This window comes from Rana temporaria, chromosome 12 (genome assembly GCF_905171775.1).
Source record: "Rana temporaria chromosome 12, aRanTem1.1, whole genome shotgun sequence".
Classification (NCBI taxonomy): Eukaryota; Metazoa; Chordata; class Amphibia; order Anura; family Ranidae; genus Rana; species Rana temporaria.
Genome location: NC_053500.1, coordinates 7,938,034 through 7,963,422, shown reverse-complemented (window position 1 = coordinate 7,963,422; position 25,389 = coordinate 7,938,034). Strand labels below are relative to the sequence as shown.

The 25,389-nt window shown below is 43.1% G+C and overlaps 1 protein-coding gene across 1 annotated transcript in view; it reads left to right on the top strand.

Annotated features, from left to right (window-relative positions):
* LOC120919435 (protein diaphanous homolog 3-like) overlaps positions 1-22,844 on the top strand; it is a 95,411-nt gene extending 72,567 nt beyond the window's left edge. Inside the window, exons 11-15 of the mRNA XM_040331601.1 lie at positions 2,971-3,057; positions 3,982-4,134; positions 13,517-13,646; positions 13,750-13,782; positions 22,694-22,844. Coding sequence (XP_040187535.1) covers positions 2,971-3,057; positions 3,982-4,134; positions 13,517-13,646; positions 13,750-13,782; positions 22,694-22,842 — 552 coding nt within the window. The 3' untranslated portion in view covers positions 22,843-22,844. The remainder of the gene's footprint in view (positions 1-2,970; positions 3,058-3,981; positions 4,135-13,516; positions 13,647-13,749; positions 13,783-22,693) is intronic.
* The last annotated feature ends 2,545 nt before the right edge of the window (positions 22,845-25,389 follow it).

The window sequence follows — 25,389 nt, the reverse complement described above, 5'->3', positions numbered from 1 at the left end:
AATGTAAGGGACATTCTTCTCACTGATCACCAATGTAAGGGACATTCTTCTCACTGATCACCAATGTAAGGGACATTCTTCTCACTGATCACCAATGTAAGGGACATTCTTCTCACTGATCACCAATGTAAGGGACATTCTTCTCACTGATCACCAATGTAAGGGACATTCTTCCCACTGATCACCAATGTAAGGGACATTCTTCCCACTGATCACCAATGTAAGGGACATTCTTCTCACTGATCACCAATGTAAGGGACATTCTTCTCACTGATCACCAATGTAAGGAAGGAGCATTATTCCCACTGACCACCAATATAAAGGACATTCTTCCCATAGACCACCACTGTATAAAAACTGCCAAACCCCATTGCTCCCCATGTGCTAATGATTAATCTCAGGTAATCATGGACCATTTAAGTAGCATTAAAAAAAAAATATTCTAGGGCTGTGGAAATTAAAGATTAATTCCTTGATTAATTGTACATTTTTTTGATCGATCAAAATTCTTTTGATTGGTACTAGTGGTGCAACGGATCGTAAATTATCCATGATCCGAACAAGTCACCATATGCAGATCGGCACACCACATGATCCACGGAGCTCTGCTGCTGCCTCGGCCATAGGAAAGGCCGTGGCTTTGGCCTAGCTCCCGGAGCGGCGGCCATCTTGGTCCACCCGGCGGTGGCCTAGGTGAGCCTAGAGCGGCGCTCTGACATCATAACCCGGCCTCAACTGCTCGTGCTCGTCCGGCTTCTCTGGTAAGACTAAGCAAGCACTAATCTTCCTATACAGTGGGGGAGATGTCTGTGGACCATATTACAGTGGGGGGAGATGTCTATGGACCATATTACAGTGGGGGGAGATGTCTGTGGACCATATTACAGTGGGGGAGATGTCTGTGGACCAAATTACAGTGGGGAGATGTCTGTGGACCGAAATTACAGTGGGGGAGATGTCTGTGGACCAAATAACAGTGGGGGGAGATGTCTGTGGACCAAATAACAGTGGGGGGAGATGTCTGTGGACCAAATTCCAGTGGGGGGAGATGTCTGTGGACCAAATTCCAGTGGGGGGAGATGTCTGTGGATATTACAGTGGGGGAGATGTCTGTGGATTACAGTGGGGGAGATGTCTGTGGATATTACAGTGGGGGAGATGTCTGTGGATATTACAGTGGGGGAGATGTCTGTGGATATTACAGTGGGGGAGATGTCTGTGGATATTACAGTGGGGGAGATGTCTGTGGATATTACAGTGGCAGAGATGTCTGTGGATATTACAGTGGTGCTGCCTCGGCCATAGGAAAGGCCGTGGCTTTGGCCTAGCTCCCGGAGCGGCAGCCATCTTGGTCCACCCGGCGGTGGCCTAGGTGAGCCTAGAGCGGCGCTCTGACATCATAACCCAGCCTCAACTGCTCGTGCTCGTCCGGCTTCTCTGGTAAGACTAAGCAAGCACTAATCTTCCTATACAGTGGGGGAGATGTCTGTGGACCATATTACAGTGGGGGGAGATGTCTGTGGACCATATTACAGTGGGGGGAGATGTCTGTGGACCATATTACAGTGGGGGGAGATGTCTGTGGACCATATTACAGTGGGGGGAGATGTCTGTGGACCAAATAACAGTGGGGGAGATGTCTGTGGACCAAATAACAGTGGGGGGAGATGTCTGTGGACCAAATAACAGTGGGGGGAGATGTCTGTGGACCAAATTCCAGTGGGGGGAGATGTCTGTGGACAAAAATTCCAGTGGGGGGAGATGTCTGTGGACCAAATTCCAGTGGGGGGAGATGTCTGTGGACCAAATTACAGTGGGGGAGATGTCTGTGGACCATATTACAGTGGGGGGAGATGTCTGTGGACCATATTACAGTGGGGGGAGATGTCTGTGGACCATATTACAGTGGGGGGAGATGTCTGTGGACCAAATAACAGTGGGGGAGATGTCTGTGGACCAAATAACAGTGGGGGGAGATGTCTGTGGACCAAATAACAGTGGGGGGAGATGTCTGTGGACCAAATTCCAGTGGGGGGAGATGTCTGTGGACAAAAATTCCAGTGGGGGGAGATGTCTGTGGACCAAATTCCAGTGGGGGGAGATGTCTGTGGACCAAATTACAGTGGGGGAGATGTCTGTGGATATTACAGTAGGGGAGATGTCTGTGGATTACAGTGGGGGAGATGTCTGTGGATATTACAGTGGGGGAGATGTCTGTGGATTACAGTGGGGGAGATGTCTGTGGATATTACAGTGGGGGAGATGTCTGTGGATATTACAGTGGGGGAGATGTCTGTGGATATTACAGTGGGGGAGATGTCTGTGGATATTACAGTGGGGGAGATGTCTGTGGATATTACAGTGGGGGATATGTCTGTGGCGATTCAATTCGCATGTATTCTTTTTATAGAATCTATGGCTACGATAAAAATTATTGCTCCCTGAAGAAGACCGCTACTACTAAGGTCGAAACGCGTAGGGGCTTTCTCGCCCATAGTGCTCACATGTATACAGTACTGTTCCAATTTGTATTTGTTACCATTTTGTGATTGATTGTTGTGTTTTTGATTGTTTTTTTTTCTGTCAAAGCTCATATCCTGAGTCCCCTTTTTTTCTGGGGCTCTTTTTAATAACTATATTTATTCCAATAAAATTTCTACTTTTTTTTTTACTAAACTTGTACATCATTTACATCTTGCTGCAACACAAAGCCCCTAGGGGTAAATTTCCTTTTCTTCAAGTATTATCAGGGGTGTGCAGCATCCTTTATTCATGGGTTGTAATACCTTTTCTTTGCTAAAAGTTCTTTTAAAACACATGCTAGTGTAAGTGTTTTGACCTGGCCTCATATTAGCTTCCTGTAGATTCCTGCATAGAAGAACTGAAACCAGAAGGGGGTCGCTCTACTGCAGTGCAGTGTTGGGCACTACAGTACAATCCATTCCCTATACTCATTTCTGTTTCTTGCAGATGTGTAAGATTCCTGATTTGTGCCCAAGACTCGACACTCTGCTTACAATACGAGAGCTACCCGGCATTATGAAATATCTGCAACCGGTAAGAATTTGCACAGCAAGCATTTATACTTTAGAATTGATAGTAGTCAGATGCAGAATAGGACTATTATATTATAGTATTAGTGAAATCATCTTTTTAAGACATCTATTTATAAAACATTTGTTGCACAAACATCACAAACATTCACGGAAGCTGAACAAAATGGCACCAATTTTTTTCTAATTGATTAATTCCTGTATCATCAGCTCCGTCTAGTGGTCAAAATGTGGTATCGTTTTCTGAAATACTTCGAAGAGAAAACATACTGCATTTTGACACCTAGGTGGCGCTAATGATGGAGGAATTAATCTATTAAAAAAAAAAATTTGGGTCAGCTTGCACGAATACTTATGACATTCATCTAATGATTCCCTGATGAACCCTGATTCCCCGTGACCCGTTGTCACCATGGTTGGCGCAATAGACTCCTATGCAGTGGCGTAGCGTGGGGGGGTGCGAGGGGGGCCACCGCCCTGGGCACAAAATTTAGAGGGGTGCTGTCAAGAGTGTGGAGAGGAGGGAGCGCCAACAGATGGGATATAGGAACATATGCATGATGTCACCACTCCAGGCTTTACCAGTCATTATCAAGCACACAGCAGATCATGTGACCAGACTGGAGCTAGCTGAAAATAGGTAAGTCCATGGGTCAGGGGGGGGGAGGCAAATTACTTGCCTCGCCCCAGGCGCTGACAACCCACGCTACGCCACTGCTCCTATGCATTTCTTGCAGTTCAGCTTTGAGTGGATTTTAATCACTTGTATATCTAAAAACATTAACAGGCTTAAAGGATTCCATATTTTGGCAACATAGAAGTCATATTGGCCTTGTCTACCTTTCTGATGTCCCCTATGCTACGTTAAATAAACTAGGTGACAGTGTTTCTAGCTTTGAATGGAACTTAACAGACTTTGCTTCTACAGTTACTTTTGCAGAAAGTTAAAGCATGTAGCCAGCTGCTGAGCAGCCAAGCATTTCCGGTGGTGCTGGCCTACGTCTTGGCGTTGGGCAACTTCTTGAACGAGAATGCCGGCAAGGAAAAGGCCAGAGGCTTCCGGCTCTCCTCCCTCACCAAAGTGAGTGTCCTCCTACTTCGTGTCTGTGAAGGTTTTCTATTGATCCAGGTCATGGTATAGCAGTCTATGGTCACATTCAGGTCATGGTCTAGCAGTAGTTGGTCAAATTCAACTGGACTTGTTCTGTGATGTTGAAGACGTTTTGTGGCTTCTCCAAGCCAGTTCTTCAGTTCGAATGAGTCTCCGGAAGATACTGCAGCAGTTATTTTCGCAATGGTAGAACTGACACTTTTAATCTAATCACAATGGAATGTTGATTGTCCAAGAACAGGACGGAAGGTGTGAAAGTTGGGAACCACCGTCTTCTAGTTACATAATCCCATCCTTTGACTCACTAGGCTGAAGGTGTGATTTTTTTTTTTGTAAAATGTAAAGCAGCATAATATGTGGAACACAGGTGGTGTTGAAGGCTCCCAACTCCATAGGTGGAGCATAGCATGAATCTATCCATTAACCATATTTGGTGGTGGCATGGATAGAGGTGGCAGAGCCCGTGCGCCCTTAATGGACGGGCTGCCCCTGTTGATAGTGCTAATGAGGTGTAAATCTATTCCATTTTATAAGAAGTTCCTCGAAAACCTGAAAATCCAGGGCTAAACATGGTTGAGAAAGTCTGGCTTAATATGTAGGAAAAATGCTGCGTCTTGCCTGTAGAATTTGCCTTTCTATGATGGACCATTCTTTTGTTGAGAGTAGGGTGACCACATTTCCAAACTACCATTCAGGGACACCCTCCCTTCCCAAAAATCTGCTTATGCTGTAACGAATCACAGCACAGTGATTGGACACAAGAGGCGGGATTTATGATTTCTCCAAATCACAAGCAGGGGCCGGGATTGTACTCCTCGGCTCCAAGCATTCCCGGCCAGGACAAGTACTGTCAGTGAGTAAAGCGGTGATGTGGCGGCCTTTTTTGGGCGCATCAGATTGGCCCGATAGGGTGGCTATGTCAGTTTTATTCCGGGACACTGTATTGTCCTGGAATGAACGTGCCTGGCACAGACCTGCAAAATGCGGGGCAATTTTACATAACACAAGTGCTCAACCCAACATTAGGGAACAGTTTAGATTAGTCCTCCCCACATTTTTTACCATCATGGCATCAGTCATTTGCTTGCATGCAAACATCTAAGCTCTGTTCAACTTGACGCATTTTGTCTCCTACAGACTTCATCAGGAGCCGTACTTTTGATGTATTATATGGAGATGCTATTAACTGGGAGACAATATAGTAATGGAACACTCATTATAGAAAAAAATTGCCACTTTTACGGCACCCCCTATCTCTGAGGGCCAAGCACATCTACAGAAATGGAAGGAAGAACACATTCTAATGTATAAATTAAAGTGTAGTTTGACACCCCTGTGCTAGGAGCAGAGGCGGCCAGTCCATTGAAGGCACACAGGTGCCGAACCCCCCCATCCATGCATCCGGCCCCTTTCGGGATGCTGGATGCATGGATTCCAATGTAGGCCCAATATATTCAATTTAGAAAGACGTAGTGGTTGCCATTCAGAGGTGGCCCGTCCCTTAGGGGCGCCCGGGTGCCGCCCCCTCTTTCCATGCCATCCCCTATATGCAATAGATAGATTAATTAAGCTATCCATGGTCGCTGCAGCCACCCCCTATTAATGCGTCCAGCCCATTTCCGGGCACTGGGTCCATGAATTACAGTGGTGTTTTTTTTTAAGCACCTGATTAGAGCCAGAGGCTCTAATGGGCTTCAAAATAGGGTGGGCTCGGGTGCAGAGAATGCGCTCGGAGCCCACCCAGGTGTGTGAGAATAGTGAATGAATATTCGCAATTCTCACACTGAATCTCCTCTCCGCCAATCAGGAAGTGGGTCTGAGACCTGTTTCCCGTTTGGCTGAAAAGGAGAAGCGGTCTGATTGGCCGCCGAGGAGGAAAGAGGAGACAGAAGCCGGTAAGCAGGGAGAAGCTGCTTATGATGCCCGTGGAGGAGAGCAGGGGGAGCAGCCAGTGATCGCCCGCCATGGGATAAGTGCACAGACCGACCAACCCAACTGGGGGGGGGGGGCACTGTTTGCCGCCCCCCACCCAAAAAAAAATTACCACCAGCCGCCACTGGCTAGGAGAGGTGTTTTTTTTGGCGGGGATGGGACATTTGCGTTTGGGGGATGGGGGACAAAGATTCGTTCTGAGAGGGGAGATTTCAACAGGGGGTGAGTTTGTTCTGGGAGGAGGGGGAATTTATGCTTTGGGGGTAATCCTGAAGATTAGTGCTCAGTTTATTTGGAGGGGATTTTTGCTCATGTATCTTGGGGGGGGGGGGGGGCTGCTCATCCTGGGCTCTAGTTGACCTTGTCAAGGCACTGAGCGTGACCTGGCGATGACGTCACCGGATGTAATGAAAATAAAATACTTTTATTTCGACGTTTCATTAGTTGATGGGGGGGGGGGGGGGGGGGGGGACAGGAAATGGCTTCAACAATTTGGTGACATTATTTAGGTAAATCTGAGATCTTCTTTTTATTATTGGCTCCAAATTCCAATGCCGTATTCATGCAGATTGTCTGTGAATTTCAAGAACGAAAAAACGGCTTCCTTCCATTTCCATGGATGTCTGCCTAATGCGGTCTGAAGAGTGGTTCCTATTTATGAATGTATGAGTGATTTATGGCGGTGAGGGAACAGCAGGGATCTTTGCGGTATCGCTGATAATACCTCATTCATCACTGAGAGAATCACCGACCAAATCATTTTTTCCTCCCCAACATGCTTCCCTATGGAGTGGTCCCCCCCCACGGTGAAAGAATCTCGGAATATAGTGAGGACGCGGGGGACAGAAAAATATATCTTTACAGCAAGTTACATGAAGGAGACCTGATCTCAGCGCATGAGAGATGCCAAATTAAGACGCGAGGCTCCACCGAGCTCCAACAATACAGGAAACGGCCACACAACGTTATCACAAGGCAGTGAAAGTGAAATGATTACCGTTACAAAAAAAAAAAGCAACTAGCCATTACTTCATATGCAATTATTTCTAAAAACTCTCTAATTCAAATATTGTTGTCAGCTGCTGGAAACTGCTGTAGCTTTCGGTCCTCATAACATTAATTTCCACTATATTACCAAAAGTATTGGGACGCCTGCCTTTACACGCACATGAACTTTAATGGCATCTCAGTCTTATTCCGTAGGGTTCAATATTGAGTTGGTCCCGCCCTTTGCAGTGTTGCAAAGTACGATTGATAGGTGCAGCGGAGTCAATTTAGATCAGACACTGGGGTAGATTTAGGTACGTGCGCTTCTTCTTATGGCGGCGCAGCGTATCGTCTTTACGCTACGCCGCCGTAACTTACAGGAGCAAGTGCAGTATTCACAAAGCACTTACACAGTTACATAGTTAGTCAGGTTGAAAAAAAGACACACGTCCATCCAGTTCAACCACAAAAAACAAAAAAAACACAGTACAATCCCATACACCCAACTCCATACCCACAGTTGATCCAGAGGAAGGCAAAAAACCCCAGCAGAGCATGAGATCCAATTTGCTACAGCAGGGGAAAAAATTCCTTCCTGATCCCCCGAGAGGCAATCGGATTTACCCTGGATCAACTTTACCTACAAATCTTAGTACTCAGTTATATTCTGTACATTTAGGACAGAATCCAGGCCTTTCTTAAAGAAATCTACTGAGCTGGCCAGAACCACCTCTGGAGGGAGTCTGTTCCACATTTTCACAGCTCTTACTGTGAAAAAACCTTTCCGTATTTGGAGGTGAAATCTCTTTTCCTCTAGACGTAAAGAGTGCCCTTGTCCTCAGTGTTGACCGTAAAGTGAATAACTCAACACCAAGTTCACTGTATGGACCTCTTATATATTTGTACATGTTGATCATATCCCCCCTAATTCTCCTCTTCTCAAGAGTGAATAAATTTAGTTCTTCTAATCTTTCCTCATAGCTGAGCTCCTCCATGCCTCTTATCAGTTTGGTTGCCCTTCTCTGCACTTTCTCCAGTTCTCCGATATCCTTTTTGAGAACTGGTGCCCAAAACTGAACTGCATATAGTTGCTCCGTAAGTTGCGGCGGCGTACCGTAAATGGGGCCGGAGTAAGCGTGCGTAATTCAAATGTGGAAGGGGGGGGCGTGTTTTATGTAAATGTATGATGACCTGACGTGATTGACGTTTTGTACGGACGGCGCATGCGCCGTCCGTGTACATATCCCAGTGTGCATTGCTTCCAAGTACGGCGCAACGACGTATTGATTTCGACGTGAACGTAAATTACGTCCAGCCCTATTCGCGAACGACTTACGCAAACAACGTAAATAATTCAAATTTCGAAGCGGGAACGACGTCCATACTTAACATTGGCTGCGCCTCCTAATAGCAGGAGCAACCTTACGCAGAAAAAGCCTTTACGCAAACGACGTAAAAAACTACCGCCGGGCGCACGTACGTTTGTGAATCGGCGTATCTAGGTAATTTGCATATTCTACGCCGAAAACAACGGAAGCACCCCTAGCGGCCAACGTAATATTGCACACAATTCTACGCGGCCGCATTCAAGTTACGCCGGCAGAGGAAGCCTATTTTTTTAGCGTATGTGCCTTTGAGAATCGGCGTAACGATACGCGGGTGCGGAATTTAAATTACGGCGGCGTATCTGGAGATATGCCGCCGTAAAAGGTACGTGAATCTACCCCCACTGTGTAGTAACAGGAACTGGCTTCTTTATTGGAACATGTCACTGCACATGGTAAGAACAACACACAGACAGGAAAAAGTAACCAACAAGTACATACCTGTGGACAGGAAATACAACACATCATAGAAAATACATAGCATAGCATATCACTGAGCGATAGCGACATCTTGTGTCCTTTTTCTAAACTGCATTCAATACAATAGGCTAAGCTGAAGGTTTGTTGTATCTCCAACATGCAGATATAACAGCTTCAACTATTCTGGGAAGGCCCGTCCACAAGGTGTCCAGATTAGAATTTATTCCAAAATAGGATAAAAGATTTTGTCATAGAGCCAACGAGTTTTGGGTCAGAAAGCGCCCCTTCATCAAGCCGTTTGAGTGTATGATGTATGTAAGACAAAATATGAGGTATACAGTTATTGAACCAGATGATAGGTAATAAGATGGGCATCTTAGCGAACGCAATATACAGGGAAATGGTATAGACATAAACACACCTCCACAGGTTGAACTGGATGGACTAGTGTCGTTATTCAACATTACCAACTACGTAACTATGACATGGTGTGTCTGGATTAAATTTGTGACCTCTGCCCATTGAGAGCCTGCCTAAGATCTGGTTTCCTCTTAGATTTGGAAGTCGTATGCCAGCACAGATATTACCATGAACTTTAATGGCATGCCAGTCTTCGTCCGGAGGGTTCAATATTGAGCTGGCCCACCCTTTGCCGCTATAAAAGATTCAACTCTTCTGGGAAGGCTGACCACAAGGTTTAGGAGGGTGTTTATGGGAATGTTTGACCATTCCTCCAGAAGAGCATTTGTGAGGTCAGGCACTGGTGTAGGACGAGAAGGCCTGGCTGGCAGTCTCCGCTCTAATTCATTCCAAAGGGGTTCTATCGGGTTGAGGTAAGGACTCTGTGCAGGCCAGTTAAGTTCCTCCACCCCAAACTCGCTCATCCATGTCTTTATGGACCTTGGAGAGATGACATGGGACAGTGGACACTGGAGAGATGAATACGACGTCCCTTCTATTCCAGAGATCAGACGGAAGATACAAGAAAGGAGACACCGGAGAGAGGCAAGTATATCACCCCTTTGATTAAAGAGAACTTCCTTTTTGATAATTTACTGAAGGCTCCTAGTGTCACTTTAAACATTATCTAGTGAAACAGTACAATAAAGTATGAAACTTGACCATAAAGCTTTTTATTTCCCATTATATATCACCGCATTTAAACTGGGCACATCAAAGAAACCTGCAGATAATGTGTTTTTGAACGGTAATTGAGCATAATTTTCTTTCACAAACAAGGCTCTCCCCAGCAGGAAGCCAAGGCCCTCAGTTACAATTGCTTTATCTGATGAAGAGAGAAAATATATCTTGTATAATACAAATTCGAACTTTGTCGCATATCTAAACGGTTTCAATGAGGTTGATAGTATTACATATAATATTGCCTTTTGGTCTTGTCAGTAGTCGGTAATTTTGGGGGTGTGACATTCCATTTATAGAGTGTAATAGAATTGTAATATGATCATGTCCAGTGGTTGATCATGTTGGGGGTGTAGTGTTCTATGTATGGAATGGAATGTAATTGCATTGTGGTCATGTCCAGTGGTCGTCATGTTAAAGGTTTAGTGTTCTATGTATAGAGGGGAATGAATATGCATTGTGGTCCTGTCCAGTGGACCGTCATGCTGGAGGTGTAGTGTTCTATGTGTGGAATTGAACTTCATTGTGGTCATGTCCAGTGGTCAGTCATGTTGGAGGTGTAGTGTTCTATGTATGGAGTGGAATGGAATTGCATTATGGTCATATACAGTGGGGGGTCATGTTGGGGGTGTAGTGTTCTATGTATGGAGTGGAATGAAATTGCATTGTGGTCATGTCCAGTGGTGGGTCATGTTGGGGGTGTAGTGTTCTATGTATGAAGAGGAATGGAATTGCATTGTGGTCATGTCCAGTGGTCAGTCATGTTGGAGGTGTAGTGTTCTATGTATGGAGTGGAATGGAATTGCATTATGGTCATATACAGTGGCGGGTCATGTTGGGGGTGTAGTGTTATATGTATGGAGTGGAATGGAATTGCATTGTGGTCATGTCCAGTGGTGGGTCATGTTGGGGGTGTAGTGTTCGATGTATGGAGTGGAATGGAATTGCATTGTGGTCATGTCCAGTGGTTGGTCATGTTGGAGGTGTGGTGTTCTATGTATGGAGTGGAATGGAATTGCATTATGGTCATATCCAGTGGTGGGTCATGTTGGAGGTGTAGTGTTCTGTGTATGGAGTGGAATGGAATTGCATTGTGGTCATGTCCGGTGGTGGGTCATGTTGGAGGTGTAGCGTTCTATGTATGGAGTGGAATGGAACTACATTGTGGTCATGTCCAGTGGTGGGTCATGTTGGGGGTGTAGTGTTCTGTGTATGGAGTGGAATGAAACTTCATTGTGGTCATGTCCAGTGGTAGGTCATGTTGGAGGTGTAGTGTTCTGTGTATGGAGTGGAATGGAATTGCATTGTGGTCATGTCCGGTGGTGGGTCATGTTGGAGGTGTAGTGTTCTATGTGTGGAATGGAACTTCATTGTGGTCATGTCCAGTGGTAAATCATGTTGGAGGTGTGGTGTTCTATGTATGGAATGGAACTTCATTGTGGTCATGTCCAGTGGTGGGTCATGTTGGAGGTGTAGTGTTCTATGTATGGAGTGGAATGGAATTGCATTGTGGTCATGTCCAGTGATCAGTCATGTTGGAGGTGTAGTGTTCTGTGTATGGAGTGGAATGGAATTGCATTATGGTCATATCCAGTGGTGGGTCATGTTGGAGGTGTAGTGTTCTGTGTATGGAGTGGAATGGAATTGCATTGTGGTCATGTCCGGTGGTGGGTCATGTTGGAGGTGTAGTGTTCTATGTATGGAGTGGAATGGAATTGCATTGTGGTCATGTCCAGTGGTGGGTCATGTTGGGGGTGTAGTGTTCTGTGTATGGAGTGGAATGGAACTTCATTGTGGTCATGTCCAGTGGTAGGTCATGTTGGAGGTGTAGTGTCCTGTGTATGGAGTGGAATGGAATTGCATTGTGGTCATGTCCGGTGGTGGGTCATGTTGGAGGTGTAGTGTTCTATGTGTGGAATGGAACTTCATTGTGGTCATGTCCAGTGGTAAATCATGTTGGAGGTGTGGTGTTCTATGTATGGAATGGAACTTCATTGTGGTCATGTCCAGTGGTGGGTCATGTTGGAGGTGTAGTGTTCTATGTATGGAGTGGAATGGAATTGCATTGTGGTCATGTCCAGTGATCAGTCATGTTGGAGGTGTAGTGTTCTGTGTATGGAGTGGAATGGAATTGCATTATGGTCATATCCAGTGGTGGGTCATGTTGGAGGTGTAGTGTTCTGTGTATGGAGTGGAATGGAATTGCATTGTGGTCATGTCCGGTGGTGGGTCATGTTGGAGGTGTAGTGTTCTATGTATGGAGTGGAATGGAATTGCATTGTGGTCATGTCCAGTGGTGGGTCATGTTGGGGGTGTAGTGTTCTGTGTATGGAGTGGAATGGAACTTCATTGTGGTCATGTCCAGTGGTAGGTCATGTTGGAGGTGTAGTGTTCTGTGTATGGAGTGGAATGGAATTGCATTGTGGTCATGTCCGGTGGTGGGTCATGTTGGAGGTGTAGTGTTCTATGTGTGGAATGGAACTTCATTGTGGTCATGTCCAGTGGTAAATCATGTTGGAGGTGTGGTGTTCTATGTATGGAATGGAACTTCATTGTGGTCATGTCCAGTGGTGGATCATGTTGGAGGTGTAGTGTTCTATGTATGGAGTGGAATGGAATTGCATTGTAGTCATGTCCAGTGATCAGTCATGTTGGAGGTGTAGTGTTCTGTGTATGGAGTGGAATGGAACTGCATTGTGGTCATGTCCAGTGGTCGGTCATGTTGGAGGTTTAGTGTTCTATGTATGAAGTGGAATGGAATTGCATTGTGGTCATGTCCAGTGGTCGGTCATGTTGGAAGTGTAGTGTTCTATGTATGGAATGGAATTGCATTGTGGTCATGTCCAGTGATCGGTCATGTTGGAGGTGTAGTGTCCTATGTATGGAGTGGAATGGAACTTCCATGTGGTCATGTCCAGTGGTCGGTCATGTTGGAGTTGTAGTGTTCTATGTATGGAGTGTAATGGTTATGTCTAGTTGTTACTTCTGCTGTTCAGTTCAGGCTACCACAATTTTGTACTACAAAGTAACAAATTCCCTCTGCTCAGGTAATGAAAAGTGCAAAAGAAGAAGGTGATTACTTCCTCCCTCCCTTCCAAATATTCTCCTCTCTTAATCCTAATTGAATCCGTCACTGTATTATCTTTTTATTTAATAAGTTGTAAGTTTGACTCATGTCTATGGCTTTTGTTACGTCAATAACTCCTCGACGTTCATGTTTTATTCCATCTCTTCCATGTTTTATTCCGTTGTATTATTGTGTGAATAGTATTTAAAGTTCTTTAGTTCAAAATTCTCATCCCTCCACGTCTCTCTTTTAACACGCTGTGTGCAAAAATAGAGATCCTCCGAGGAAATGCGAATGCCAGATGGAAGTGTTTTATCTGTCATGTTGAGCAATAACGGATAGGCCCAGTCTTCTCCAATACTTGTGTGGCTCGTAGATTGATAGCCTTGCTCTGTCAATGATGATTCTCTTCTACCGGTAGATGGCCCATCTCGCTAGTAAAGAGAAGAGGTTCACCTTGATGCATGCCCTTGTGGAGCAGATCCTGTTACAAGAGCCTGATCTGGCGAAATTTTTCCAGGAGTTGACAGAATTTGAAGCCGTTCCTGGTGGTGAGCAGATAAAGGAACATTATTCAATCACATTCATAAAATCTGATGTGAGGTCCAGAGAGCATTGATCTAATACTCCTCTCCGTCTTCATTTCTTGTCCAGCTTCCGTCAAAGGTCTCAACGCTGAGGTAGACGGTACGTACATTTGGATGGCTTGTGAATTAGTTCTGGCAACTATCCAGGGCAAAAAAAAAAAAAGAAGAAATATAATCCCCCTTACCATTCTCAAGTGGGTAATTTTTTTTATCTCCGAAGAAGAGATTGTTTTCACCTTGTTCTCCAATGAATAGTCATATGGACAAAAACATTCTTAGGTTACTTAAAATAGCAGTATTGTAAAAATAATAATAATAATAATAATAATAATAATAAAAAAAAACATAGGCTTTAAATCGGGAGAATCACATGAGATTGTACTTTTAAAATAAAGGTATCAAAATAATAAAAAAATCTGACTCTTTTAAAATACTACTACTACTACTATTACTACTACTACTATTACTACTACTACTACTACTACTACTACTACTACTAATTGTTATTATTATTATTATTATTATTAATAGTATTATTAATATTAGTATTAATATTTTAAAATAATCACTTTTTATTTTTTATTTTGATACCTTTATTTATTATTAATGACAAGTATAAAGGTTCATAACTGTTGATGCTGCCATTTTGTTATTATTATTATTATTATTATTATTGGTATATTATTATTTAAAAAAAAAAATTTTTTTGGGATATATTATTTATTGTATAATAATAATAATAATAATAATAATAATGATTATTGTAATTATGTATTTTTTTATTGTTTCTTGTCATTGTAAAGTAAAGAGGCAAAGTAAAATTGCCACAAAATTTGTAAGGACATCAGCTGTTTCAAACTGAGCAGTGCAAATTTAATTTAAGCGGCTCAGTTTGAGTTTTTGAAGATGAAAAGCTCTTATGTTTTTTTTTATAATAATATAGGGTTAAATGAGAAAAGTTATGGCAAAGTCTAATAGTATTTTTTAAATGAAAATATAAAACAGTATACATTTTTAATAATAATAGTTATTATTATTATTATTATTATTATTATTATTAATAATGTAATTACATTTTGAATTTTATTTGAAAGCAAAGAGACAACGTAAAAAATGCTACAAAAGTTGTAAGGACATCATCTGTTTCAAACTAAGCAGCACAAATTTTATTGAATTTTTTGAAGATGAAAAGCTCTTATGTGTTTTTATAATAATATAGGGTTACATGAGAACATTTATGGCAAAGACTAATAGTATTTTTTAAATGAAAATATAAAAATATATATACATTTTTATTATAATAATAACAATAACAATTATTGTAATCCATTTTTTTTTTAAATTGAAAAGTGAAGATACAACGTAAAATTGCCACAAAAGTTGTAAACAAATTAAATTAAATTGAATTTTTTGAAGATGAAAAGCTCTTATGTGTTTTTTTTTAATAATATAGGGTTAAATGAGAAAATGTATGGCAAAGACTAATAGTATTTTTTAAATGAAAATATAAAAAAATATATACATTTTTATTATAACAATAACAATTATTGTAATACATTATTTTTTTTAATTGAAAAGTGAAGATACAACGTAACATTGCCACAAAAGTTGTAAGAACATCAACTGTTTCAAACTGAGCAGCAAACATTTAATTTAAGCGGCCTAGTTTACGTTTTTTTAGGATGAAAAGCTTTTATTTTATTTTTTTTAATAATAAAGGATTAAATAGGAAAAGTTATAGGGTACCCCTCCCCCCCCCCCCCCCCCCCCTTCCTTTTTTTTTTTTTTTTTTTTTTTTTAGAGTTGAGTTATAGTGTGGCCAATAAGGGCCTCTTACACATGCTTTGGGTGATAGTATGGCTCATAAAAAAATTCCCCTCCCCCCCCCCCACAATAGTATTTGGTGAGAAAGTAGCTATAAGGGGATTGGGGATCACCGAATAATGATTCCGATTGGATTATATGCACTGGTACATAGGGGGGTAGGGGATTATGGTAGAGTAGACTGAATTTTATTATAATTAAAATATGCGTTAAGGAGGGAGAGGTTCGAGAAGGGGGGGGGGGGTAACTTTCATCTTTTCCCCTCTTTTTTCTTTTCTTTCTTTTTTTTTTTGATTCTCTTCTTTTTCCTATTTTCTTTTATACATGTCAATTTTTTGGGATGGAATATAATGGGTGTTTTGTATCTATATACAATAAAACTTTGGTTTGCGAGCATAATTCGTTCCAGAAACATGCTTGTAATCCAAAGCACTTGTATATCAAAGCATTTTTTTTTTACAGGTTATAAAAGAGAAGAGAGGCGCCTCTAAGTGTAGCAATAAGTTGCTAAATGTTGTACCTTCATTAAATGTAACCATATTGCTACACTTCTCTTTTATACTCAGTTGTGACATGACACTACTCTTATATCAAGACATCGCTTGCATATCAAGGCAAAATGTATTAAAACATTTTGCTTGTCTTGCAAAACGCTCTCAAACCAAGTTACTCTCAAACCAAGGTTTTACTGTAGTTGGTATTTTATGACACTATGGAATATAAGACTGTATAATTACGAATTTATATGTTGAACTTTAAAAAAATAAATACAAATTTTGATAATAGAAAATAAATCAGAAAAGTTATGGAAAAGTCTAATTTAAAGAAGTTTAAAAAAAAAAAAGATGTAATAGAAAATTAATAAAAAAATAAACGAAAAATCTAATAGAAATTTGATTAAAAAAAAAATAATAATTAAAAAAAATATGTGAAATTTTTTCTTTTTTCTTGTTAGTAAAGATTATTTTCTAGTACCTGTCAAATTCACGCTGCCTACTGATTACTGAAATGACGCCACTAAAGATTGTGCGTTTCCTCTCTGCGGATTTCATCCCAATCTTGTGAAAGTCCAGAGAGATGCAGTAGAAGGAAGAGATCAGGTCACACTCAGGGGATGAAACACATTATTTATCCATGAGATTTAGATGACCCCGATTACCATGATGGATATATTTAGCTCAGTTCTGCCGCAGACCTTGTGTTTTAAATATCTGTCTTTTAACAGTTTTTCTTTAGATGAGTTATATTGTTATGATTTTTTTTTTATCAATTTTATCAGTACTGGTATTAGTAAGAACAATGGCAGTAGGATCAGTAGTATTTTTACTTTTTTTTTTGTAGTACAAAGCTTATTAGATCTTTTAATGTTTTTTTTTTTTTTTTTAATACAACACACATTATGAAGAATGCATTCCTAGCAGTAGAATTTTAAATTAAATACTATATAACTAATAGGAATTTCAATTTAAAATTATACTGCATTATACTACCTCAAAGTGTGTGTTGTATTTAAAAAAAAAAAAAACTTGAGAACAATGTCAGTAGGATCAGTAGTATTTTTCTTTTTTAATTTTTCAATATAACACACATTATGAAGAATGCATTCCTAGCAGTAGAATTTTAAATGAAATACTATGGGGCAGATTCTCGTATCTCGGCGTAAAAATGGGCGGGCGTAACGTATCTCAATTACGTTACGCAGCCGCAAGTTTTTTCAGGCAAGTGCTTTATTCACAAAGCACTTGCCTGTAAAGTTGCGGCGGGCGTAGCGTGAATCACCCGGCGGAATTCAAATTCGGCCGGTAGGGGGCGTGTTTCATTTAAATGAAGCGCGTCCCCGCGCCGAACGAACTGCGCATGCGCCGTCCCTAAAATTTCCCGGCGTGCATTGCTCTAAATGACGTCGCAAGGACGTGGTTTTGACGTGGACGTAAATTACGTCCAGTGCCATTCACGGACGACTTACGCAAACAACGTAATTTTATAAATTTTCGACGCGGGAACGACGGCCATACTTGACATTTGGCTGAGCCTCACATAGCAGGGGCAACTTTACACCAGGAAAAAAATTAACGTAAACATTGTAACTTTACTGCGTCGGCCGCGCGTACGTTCGGGAATTCGCGTATCTAGCTAATTTGCATACTCAACGCGGAAATCGACGGAAGCGCCACCTAGCGGGGAAAAGAAAATTGCAGTTACGATCCGACGGTGTAAGAGACTTACGCCTGTCGGATCGAAGGGAAATCTATGCGTAACTGATTCTAAGAATCAGTCGCATAGATACGACGGCCCAGATTAGGACTTACGACGGCGTACATGGCGCTGCGCCGTCATAAGCCCTTTGAGAATCTGGGCCTATATAACTAATAAGAATTTCAATTTAAAATTATACTGCAAGGAAAGCATTCCTCAAGGTGTGTGTTGTATTTAAAAGACAAAAACAAAAAAAACTTAAGAACAATGGCAGTAGGATCAGAAGTATTTTTATTTTTTCATTTTTTTTTGTAGCACAAAGCTTTTATTTTTATTTTTTGTAGTGATCGTTATGTTTTTTTTTTTTTTTAATCTAATATTAGGATTACACAATTTTTTTCAACCAATTTTTAAGGATTTTCAACGTGTTATAAAGCACAAGAAAGTGAGTTAAATTTGTTGGTTTGAGTTTTAACAGTCCCCAATTTATATGAGTTATATGGGCAATGAAATCAGTCCTCAAGAGGTCCTGAGGGATGGTGGATCTGAGGAAAACCCTTTGAGTGGGGTACCAAGTTGACGAAGAATTAAGGGGCCACCAAAGTCTACCTGATCTTGTCTCCATCTGCCAACCCCGGACCCCCTTCCCCCTCCTCTTTTTCTCTTTGTCTGCCCCCTCCCCTTTTTTTCTCTCACTAGGATAAGAGTACAGTATTTGGGGTTGATATTTAGTAAGGGAACACAGGAAAAGGGTGTGACCTGGGTGACAACGGTATGCGGGACTGGGACATTTCTTATGGTATCTCAGTGATGTCCACACCCTTGGCTTCTACTTGAAGGACTGTTCTAAGTAGTAGTGATAGATGCAGGGTATCCTCTTGTTCGGTGTACATGGAAACTTTTAGGCCTATTACACACGATAGGATTTATCCGCGGATACGGTCCTCTGGACCGTTTCCGCGGATAAATCCTCTGAGGATTTTGATTCGATGGAGTGTACACACCATCGGATCGAAATCCGCTGCCGAATTCCCATCGCGATGACGTGTCGGTCGTTCCCGGCCGCGATGATGACGCCGCGACGTACGCGACGTTGTCATATAAGGAATTCCACGCATGCGTCGAATCATTACGACGCATGCGAGGGATGGGTTCGGACGGATCGATCCGGTGAGTCTGTACAGACCACCGGATCGATCCGCTGGATCCGATTCAGCGGATAGATTTCTTAGCATGCTAACAAATTTTTATCCGCTGGAAATCGGTCGGCCCGAAATATATCCGCAGATAAATATCCGCTGGATCGTACACACCAGCGGATCTATCCGCTGAAACCGATCCGCGGATCAATTTCAGCGGATCGATCCTCTCGTGTGTACGGGGCCTATGGTGACAGATCCATGGATGTTTTGACTGCCCACTGGTGCCTTGGCTTTGTTTTTAATATGAAATTTGTAGGGAAGTGCAGTGTACTTTCACCACTGCAGGTGGGGCCCTCCCCCACCAGTACTGATTCTGGAGAGGAAGTCGAGAGGAACACAGCCCCTCTATTGTTTTCTTGGTCACTGGAGAAGCACCCAATTGGATGCTGCTGCCCAATGTGACTCCGGCAGACATCTTGGGGCAGGCATAGCCTATTTAAGGCCCTGGCTCCCAGGCTTGGTGCACTTTTTGAAAGTAGAGTATCCCATCTTTGAGAGACAGACAGTTAGGGAAAGGTTCCTGACGAGGAGGACAAGCGTAGGGTCACATCTCTTCTAGTGGGTTGGGCACTAGATGGCCAGGTCGGACTCTGTCCCTCTCAACAGAGTCTGTGAGTCCGTCTGCTGCTTTCACGTTACTGGAATCTGTAGATGCCCCTGGCTGAGTAGCCCTCCCACCGGGTTTGTTGTGAGCTGTTGCTGCATTACTTCGATACAAGCTTTCCATTGCACCCGTCTGCTTGAATTATTGCCTCAGCAACCACACCTACACATTTAGTAACATAGGCCAGATTCACCAAAGAGATACGACGGCGTATCTCCTGATACGCCGTCGTATCTCTGTGATCCGCCCGTCCTAACTATGCGGCTGATTCAGAGAATCAGTTCCGCATAGATAGCCCTAAGATCCGACAGGTGTAATTGAATTACACCGTCAGATCTTAGGATGCAATTCTAGGCCGGTCCGCTAGGTGGCGAGGCCATTGCGGTCGGCGTAGAATATGCAAATGACTACTTACGGCGATCCACGAACGTCCGCGTTACCCGTCGCTCTAACTTTCCGTCGTTTCCGTCGAGATACGCGTCTACAAATTAGGGCTGAGCCCTAGGTGTTCTAAGCAATGTTAAGTATGGCCGTCGTTCCCGCGTCGGAATTTAAAATATCACGTCGTTTGCGTAAGTCGTCCGTGAATGGCGCTGGACGCCATTTACGTTAACGCAGAAACCAATGACATCCTTGCGACGTCATTTATCGCAATGCACGTCGGGTAATTTACCCGACGGAGCATGCGCAGTACGCTCGGCGCGGGAACGCGCCTAATTTAAATGGTAATTAGGCGGGCTTGCGCCGAGCGCATTTACGTTACACCGCCGCAAGGTTTTCAGGTAAGAGCTTTGTGAATCAGGCACTTACGCTGAAAACTTGCGGCGGTGTAACGTAAATCAGATACGTTACGCCGCGGAGCAGCGTAAATGTACCTGAATCTGGCCCTAGTTACCAAAGTTCTCTAGAAACTTGTGAGTCTGGCAGTCTGCCCATAGCAATGTGTAGCTTTTCATAGACTGTGAAGGAAGGCATACGGATCTTATCATACGCTTAGCATACACATCTTATCTTTCTTCAACATCCATTCAGAACCTTTCTTGTGATTTCAGCCAGGGCTAGGGATGAACAAAAACTTTTATTTTCTACGCATAGAACTGATAACAAGGTAAATGTTTATTGGAGGAGGCAACCTTCTCCCCCCTCCCCCTTCATGGGGGGAATTCTAGTATTTGCTAGAATATTGCGTCTTTAAAAACAAGTTGTTCCCAAATTTCTATCCTAACAAGCTCCCTTTACCTCCATCTCTCTGTATCCAGACCAGACACATTGGGTAGTTATTGAGCCAACTTGGTTTCTGCATTCTTCTTGAAGTGCATTTGCCTGATGAGATGGTCACTTAACAGCGACTCGCCATCGATCGGCGCCTCCCGTGGGAAGAAGCGCGGTACAGAATATGACTTATTAGCACCAATTATACTGGAATTTCCTCTGGCAGTTAATTAAGGAAACATTGCAGACCTCTGATACTCTTCCCTATATAACATCACAGTGATTTTGTGAAGGCATCGTGCGACCGGATAGATTTCACTAAGGACGGTTAATTAGTGTTCATCGCTGGCCATCCTGCTCCATTATGATTTCCATTACACCCAGGGGCCGATCCGCCCCTATAGGCTCACTATGCAAGGCGCTTTAGGGCCCCGCAAAGCTGCGAAGGGGCCCCCAAATTACTAGAGGCCCCGCCTGGTTAAGAAGTCATTTTCGCCCCCTCACCCCGCTTCTCAACATGCCGGCTGCATGGGAGAAGAGAGGTAAGAGTCAGCACCCCCCGCTTCTCAATTTAATGTAAGATGTCATTTCCGGACAGCAGAACATCCCCTCCTCCTCCCTCTTCTCAAACTTCTTTAATGTGACATGTCACTGTCGTCAGCCGCCCCCCGCTTCTCATTTTTATGTGCCATGTCATTTTGCATCGGGCCCAGGGAGGTCAGGATCGGCACTGATTATACCACCAGGTACTGGTCCTGATATGTATGTGCCCATCATGATGATGTAATGTTGAGGGCGGGGCAGAGACACAAAGCACCTTCTGCTGACTCCCAGTGTTTGGATTGGTCGCAGACCCCCAAATATTCAAAGAAATCTGCCCAATCCTGGCTTCAGGACACAGGATTGCTACAATGAAACAAAAACGACTACCGTATTTTCCGGCGTATAAGACGACTTTCTGGATGCAAAAACATGCATCCAAAGTCGGGGGTCGTCTTATACGCCGGGTACGGTCTCAGTACTCACTTTTTTTTCCCAGCTGTGACAGTCTCCCATGCTGCGAGCGCGAGCGTGAATGATTTTAAAGCCGCGCCTTCTCTTCAGCGCCTCTGTTCTGCGTTCCTCCTATCACAGATGCCTTCTCATCCTCGGACGAGATGAGAAGACGTCCGTGATAGGCGAAAAACAGAACAGAGGCGCTGCTGGGAAAATTTGTGTTCCGCCTATCACAGAACACTCTGAAGAGAAGGCGCGGCTTTGAAAGCATTCACGCTCGCGCTCGCAGCATGGGAGACTGTCACCGCTGGAAAAAAAAGAGTGAGTGTTTGCGGTCAGACACAGTGGGGGCAAGTGATGGCACAGCAGAGAGGGGCAAGTGATGGCACAGCAGAGAGGGGCAAGTGATGGCACAGCAGAGAGGGGCAAGTGATGGCACAGCAGAGAGGGGCAAGTGATGGCACAGCAGAGAGGGGCAAGTGATGGCACAGCAGAGAGGGGCAAGTGATGGCACAGAGAGGGGCAAGTGATGACACAATGAGAGGCAAGTGATGACACAATGAGAGGCAGGTGAGGGGCAAGTGATGGTACAGTGAGGGGCAAGTGATGGCAATGTGGGGGCATGTAATGTAATGGCACAGTGAGATTTGAAAAAAGCCTGTTTCTGTCAGTGGTTCTGGCTACCCCTCAGCTTCCAGAAGACTAGTAAGAAGGGGGTAGTCTTATACAGTGAGTATATCCCAAAATCAAAATTTTTCCTGGAAAATTAGGGGGTCGTCTTATACGCCGAGTCGTCTTATACGCCGGAAAATCCGGTAATAATAAACCGCGTACACTGAGTCGTATGTCTTGTTATAACAGAGGGGCCGGTAATTGAGAACACTGACTTAACAACCACTTTATTTCAGTACATCTATCTTCTGCATTGTCAAATAAATTCTTTTTTTTATTATTTATTTTTCTCCTTTGCTTCGCAGTTTTATCCCAGCAGTTGGAGACGGTATATCAGTACCGGAAGTCATTTAAGGCCAAACACAACAAAGCTTCAGCGAGCGAGGAACGATTTTTAAAAGACCTGAAGGTATTGCCGTGCAGAATAGTCAGTTATTTTACAAGAGCTTACTAACGACACGCTAATAAAGTTTTTAAAATAAATTCTTTCTGTTTTAATTTGCATACCCGTGCTTCTCGATAACGCGCAGGCAGATCATGGCTGCTGGGAGGGACTGGCAGGGTGCTGTACGTAGCCTCCTAAAAAACAACACAGCACCCTAGTACAGAAAATAGAGTATATGAAGGGCGCCAATCCAACAAACAAATATTTATTAATCTCGGCCACTGTCCCTTTAAATGCTCCCTATGTTTCCTCTGGGTATATATGAGGGTTTACAACCACTTTAATATATGAAAAAAAGGATTCCCAAAGCACTATGGTATTGTCACTTTCCAGTGTTAGTAACATTACTCTTTGGGCCTGATCCACAAAAGGGATACGCCGGCGTATCTACTGATACGCCGTCGTATGCCTGTTTCTATCTATGCGACTGATTCACAGAATCAGTTACGCATAGATATTCCTAAGATCCGGCAGGTGTAATAGTTTTACACTGTCGGATCTTAGGATGCAGTACCGCGGCCGCCGCTGGGGGCATTTCTCGTCGAAATGCCGCTTCGGGTATGCAAATTAGCACTTACGGAGATCCACGGAGCGGTTTCCCTTCGTGAAGTCTCCGTAAGTTGTTAGTTTGCAAATGCAAAATTAGGGCTACTTTTACAAAGTGTAAAGTTAGTACACCATGTAATAGTAGACCCTTCTTTCCTGCGATGCTGTCAAATTTTTTTTTTACATTTTTTTTTCCCCCGCATCTCTTTTTTTTTCCCGACGCAACTTTTTTTACCCAGCGCGATTCACAAAACTCGGCGTAATGTAACTTCGCGCAAAGCACGTCGGGAAAATCTCGTTGGGAGCATGCGCAGTACGTCCGGCGCGGGAGCGCGCCTAATTTAAATGGGACTCGCCCCATTAGATTGGGCACGCCTTGCGCCGGACACATTTAAGTTACACAGCCGAAAATTTCTAGGTAAGTGTTTTGTGGATCGGGCACTTAGGTAGAGATTTTGCGGCGGTGTATCTTAAATAGGAAGATTTAAGTTAAGCCCGCTGGCTGTGGATCTGGCCCTTTGTTTTTTAAGTTTTGTGCCTATTTTTTTTTCCTTCTTTATACAATCTTAGTTTTATCAATAACATTTATTATATGAAAAAGGATTCCCAAAGTACTATGGTATTGTCACTTTCCAGTGTTTTTGAGTTTTCCCTCTTTTCTCTTTCTGTCTTTCTCCTGCCCTTTCTATACAGTCTTTTAGTTCTTCTCTCTTTCTCTTTGTCATGGTAATGCAATAAAGTCTGGCAGCTTACCTGTCTCATGTGTCCATTAGAGGCCTGACCCTCTTTCTGTCTGTCTTTTATCACCTTCCTCACTGTATGGCCCCACCCAGGCCATCCCAGGAAGTCTATATTAACTGTTGCACTACAGGTCTGCAGTGCTGTTTAACCTTTGTTTGTAGCTTGTTCCTGTCTGCAGTGTGTTACGTTTACCTTCCTGTGTACCGACCTTGGCTCGACTCTGACTTCTCCTGTTTGCCGGTTTCCCTGACCCTTGGCCTGTTCCTTGTTTACCCTTGTCTGCCTGTTGCCCCGACCTCGGCTTACCCATCACTATCGCTTGTCCTGGTTGCTGCTTCCCCCCTCTCCCTGCGGAGCGTGACCCTGGGGACCCCAGGGGTTGCGACCTGGATCCAGCTGCGGCGAAGGCCATCCTCACCACCAGAGGCTCTGGTGAACACAAAGCTGGGTCTTGGACTCCGCGCCTTGGGGAATCTTGGGCTCACGCTTCCCCTCTGATCGCAGCAGTCGGCCATAGGATTCACTACCCTGTGGTGCATCCCTGACCCCAACGGGGTGCACTTGTCACCTGGCCACAGGTGACCTGACACTCTTGTTATTGTTATATCATCTTAGTTTTACAAATATTGAATATATGAACAAGGATTCCCAAAGCACTATGGCCACTTTCCACTGTTAATAACATTCCCTATTTTGTTTTCTAAGGTTTTGTGCCTATTTTGTCTATCTTTCTCTTTAGACAATGTTAGTTTTACCAATAAATATTTCATATATGAAAAAGGATTCCCAAAGCACTATGGTATTGTCACTTTCCAGTGTTAATATCATTCCTCTTTATTTTTAAGTTTTGTGCCCATTTTTTACCTCTTCTTTATGCAAACTTAGTTTTATCAATAATATTTATTATATGAGAAAGGATTCCCAAAGCACTATGGTATTGTCACTTTCCAGTGTTGGTAACATTCCTCTTTGTTTTTTGAGTTTTGTGCCTATTTTTTTTCCTCTTCTTTATACAAACTTAGTTTTATATCAATAATATTTATTATATGAAAAAGAATTCCATAAGCACTCTGGTATTGTCACTTTTCAGTGTTTTTGAGTTTTGTCTCCTTTCCATTTCTCTTGCCCTTTCTATACAATCTTTTAATTTTTCTCTCTTTCTCTTGTTATCTTTATATCATCTTAGTTTTACAAATATTGAATATATGATTCCCAAAGCACTATGGCATATGGCCACTTTCCACTGTTAGTAACATTCTCCTTTGTTTT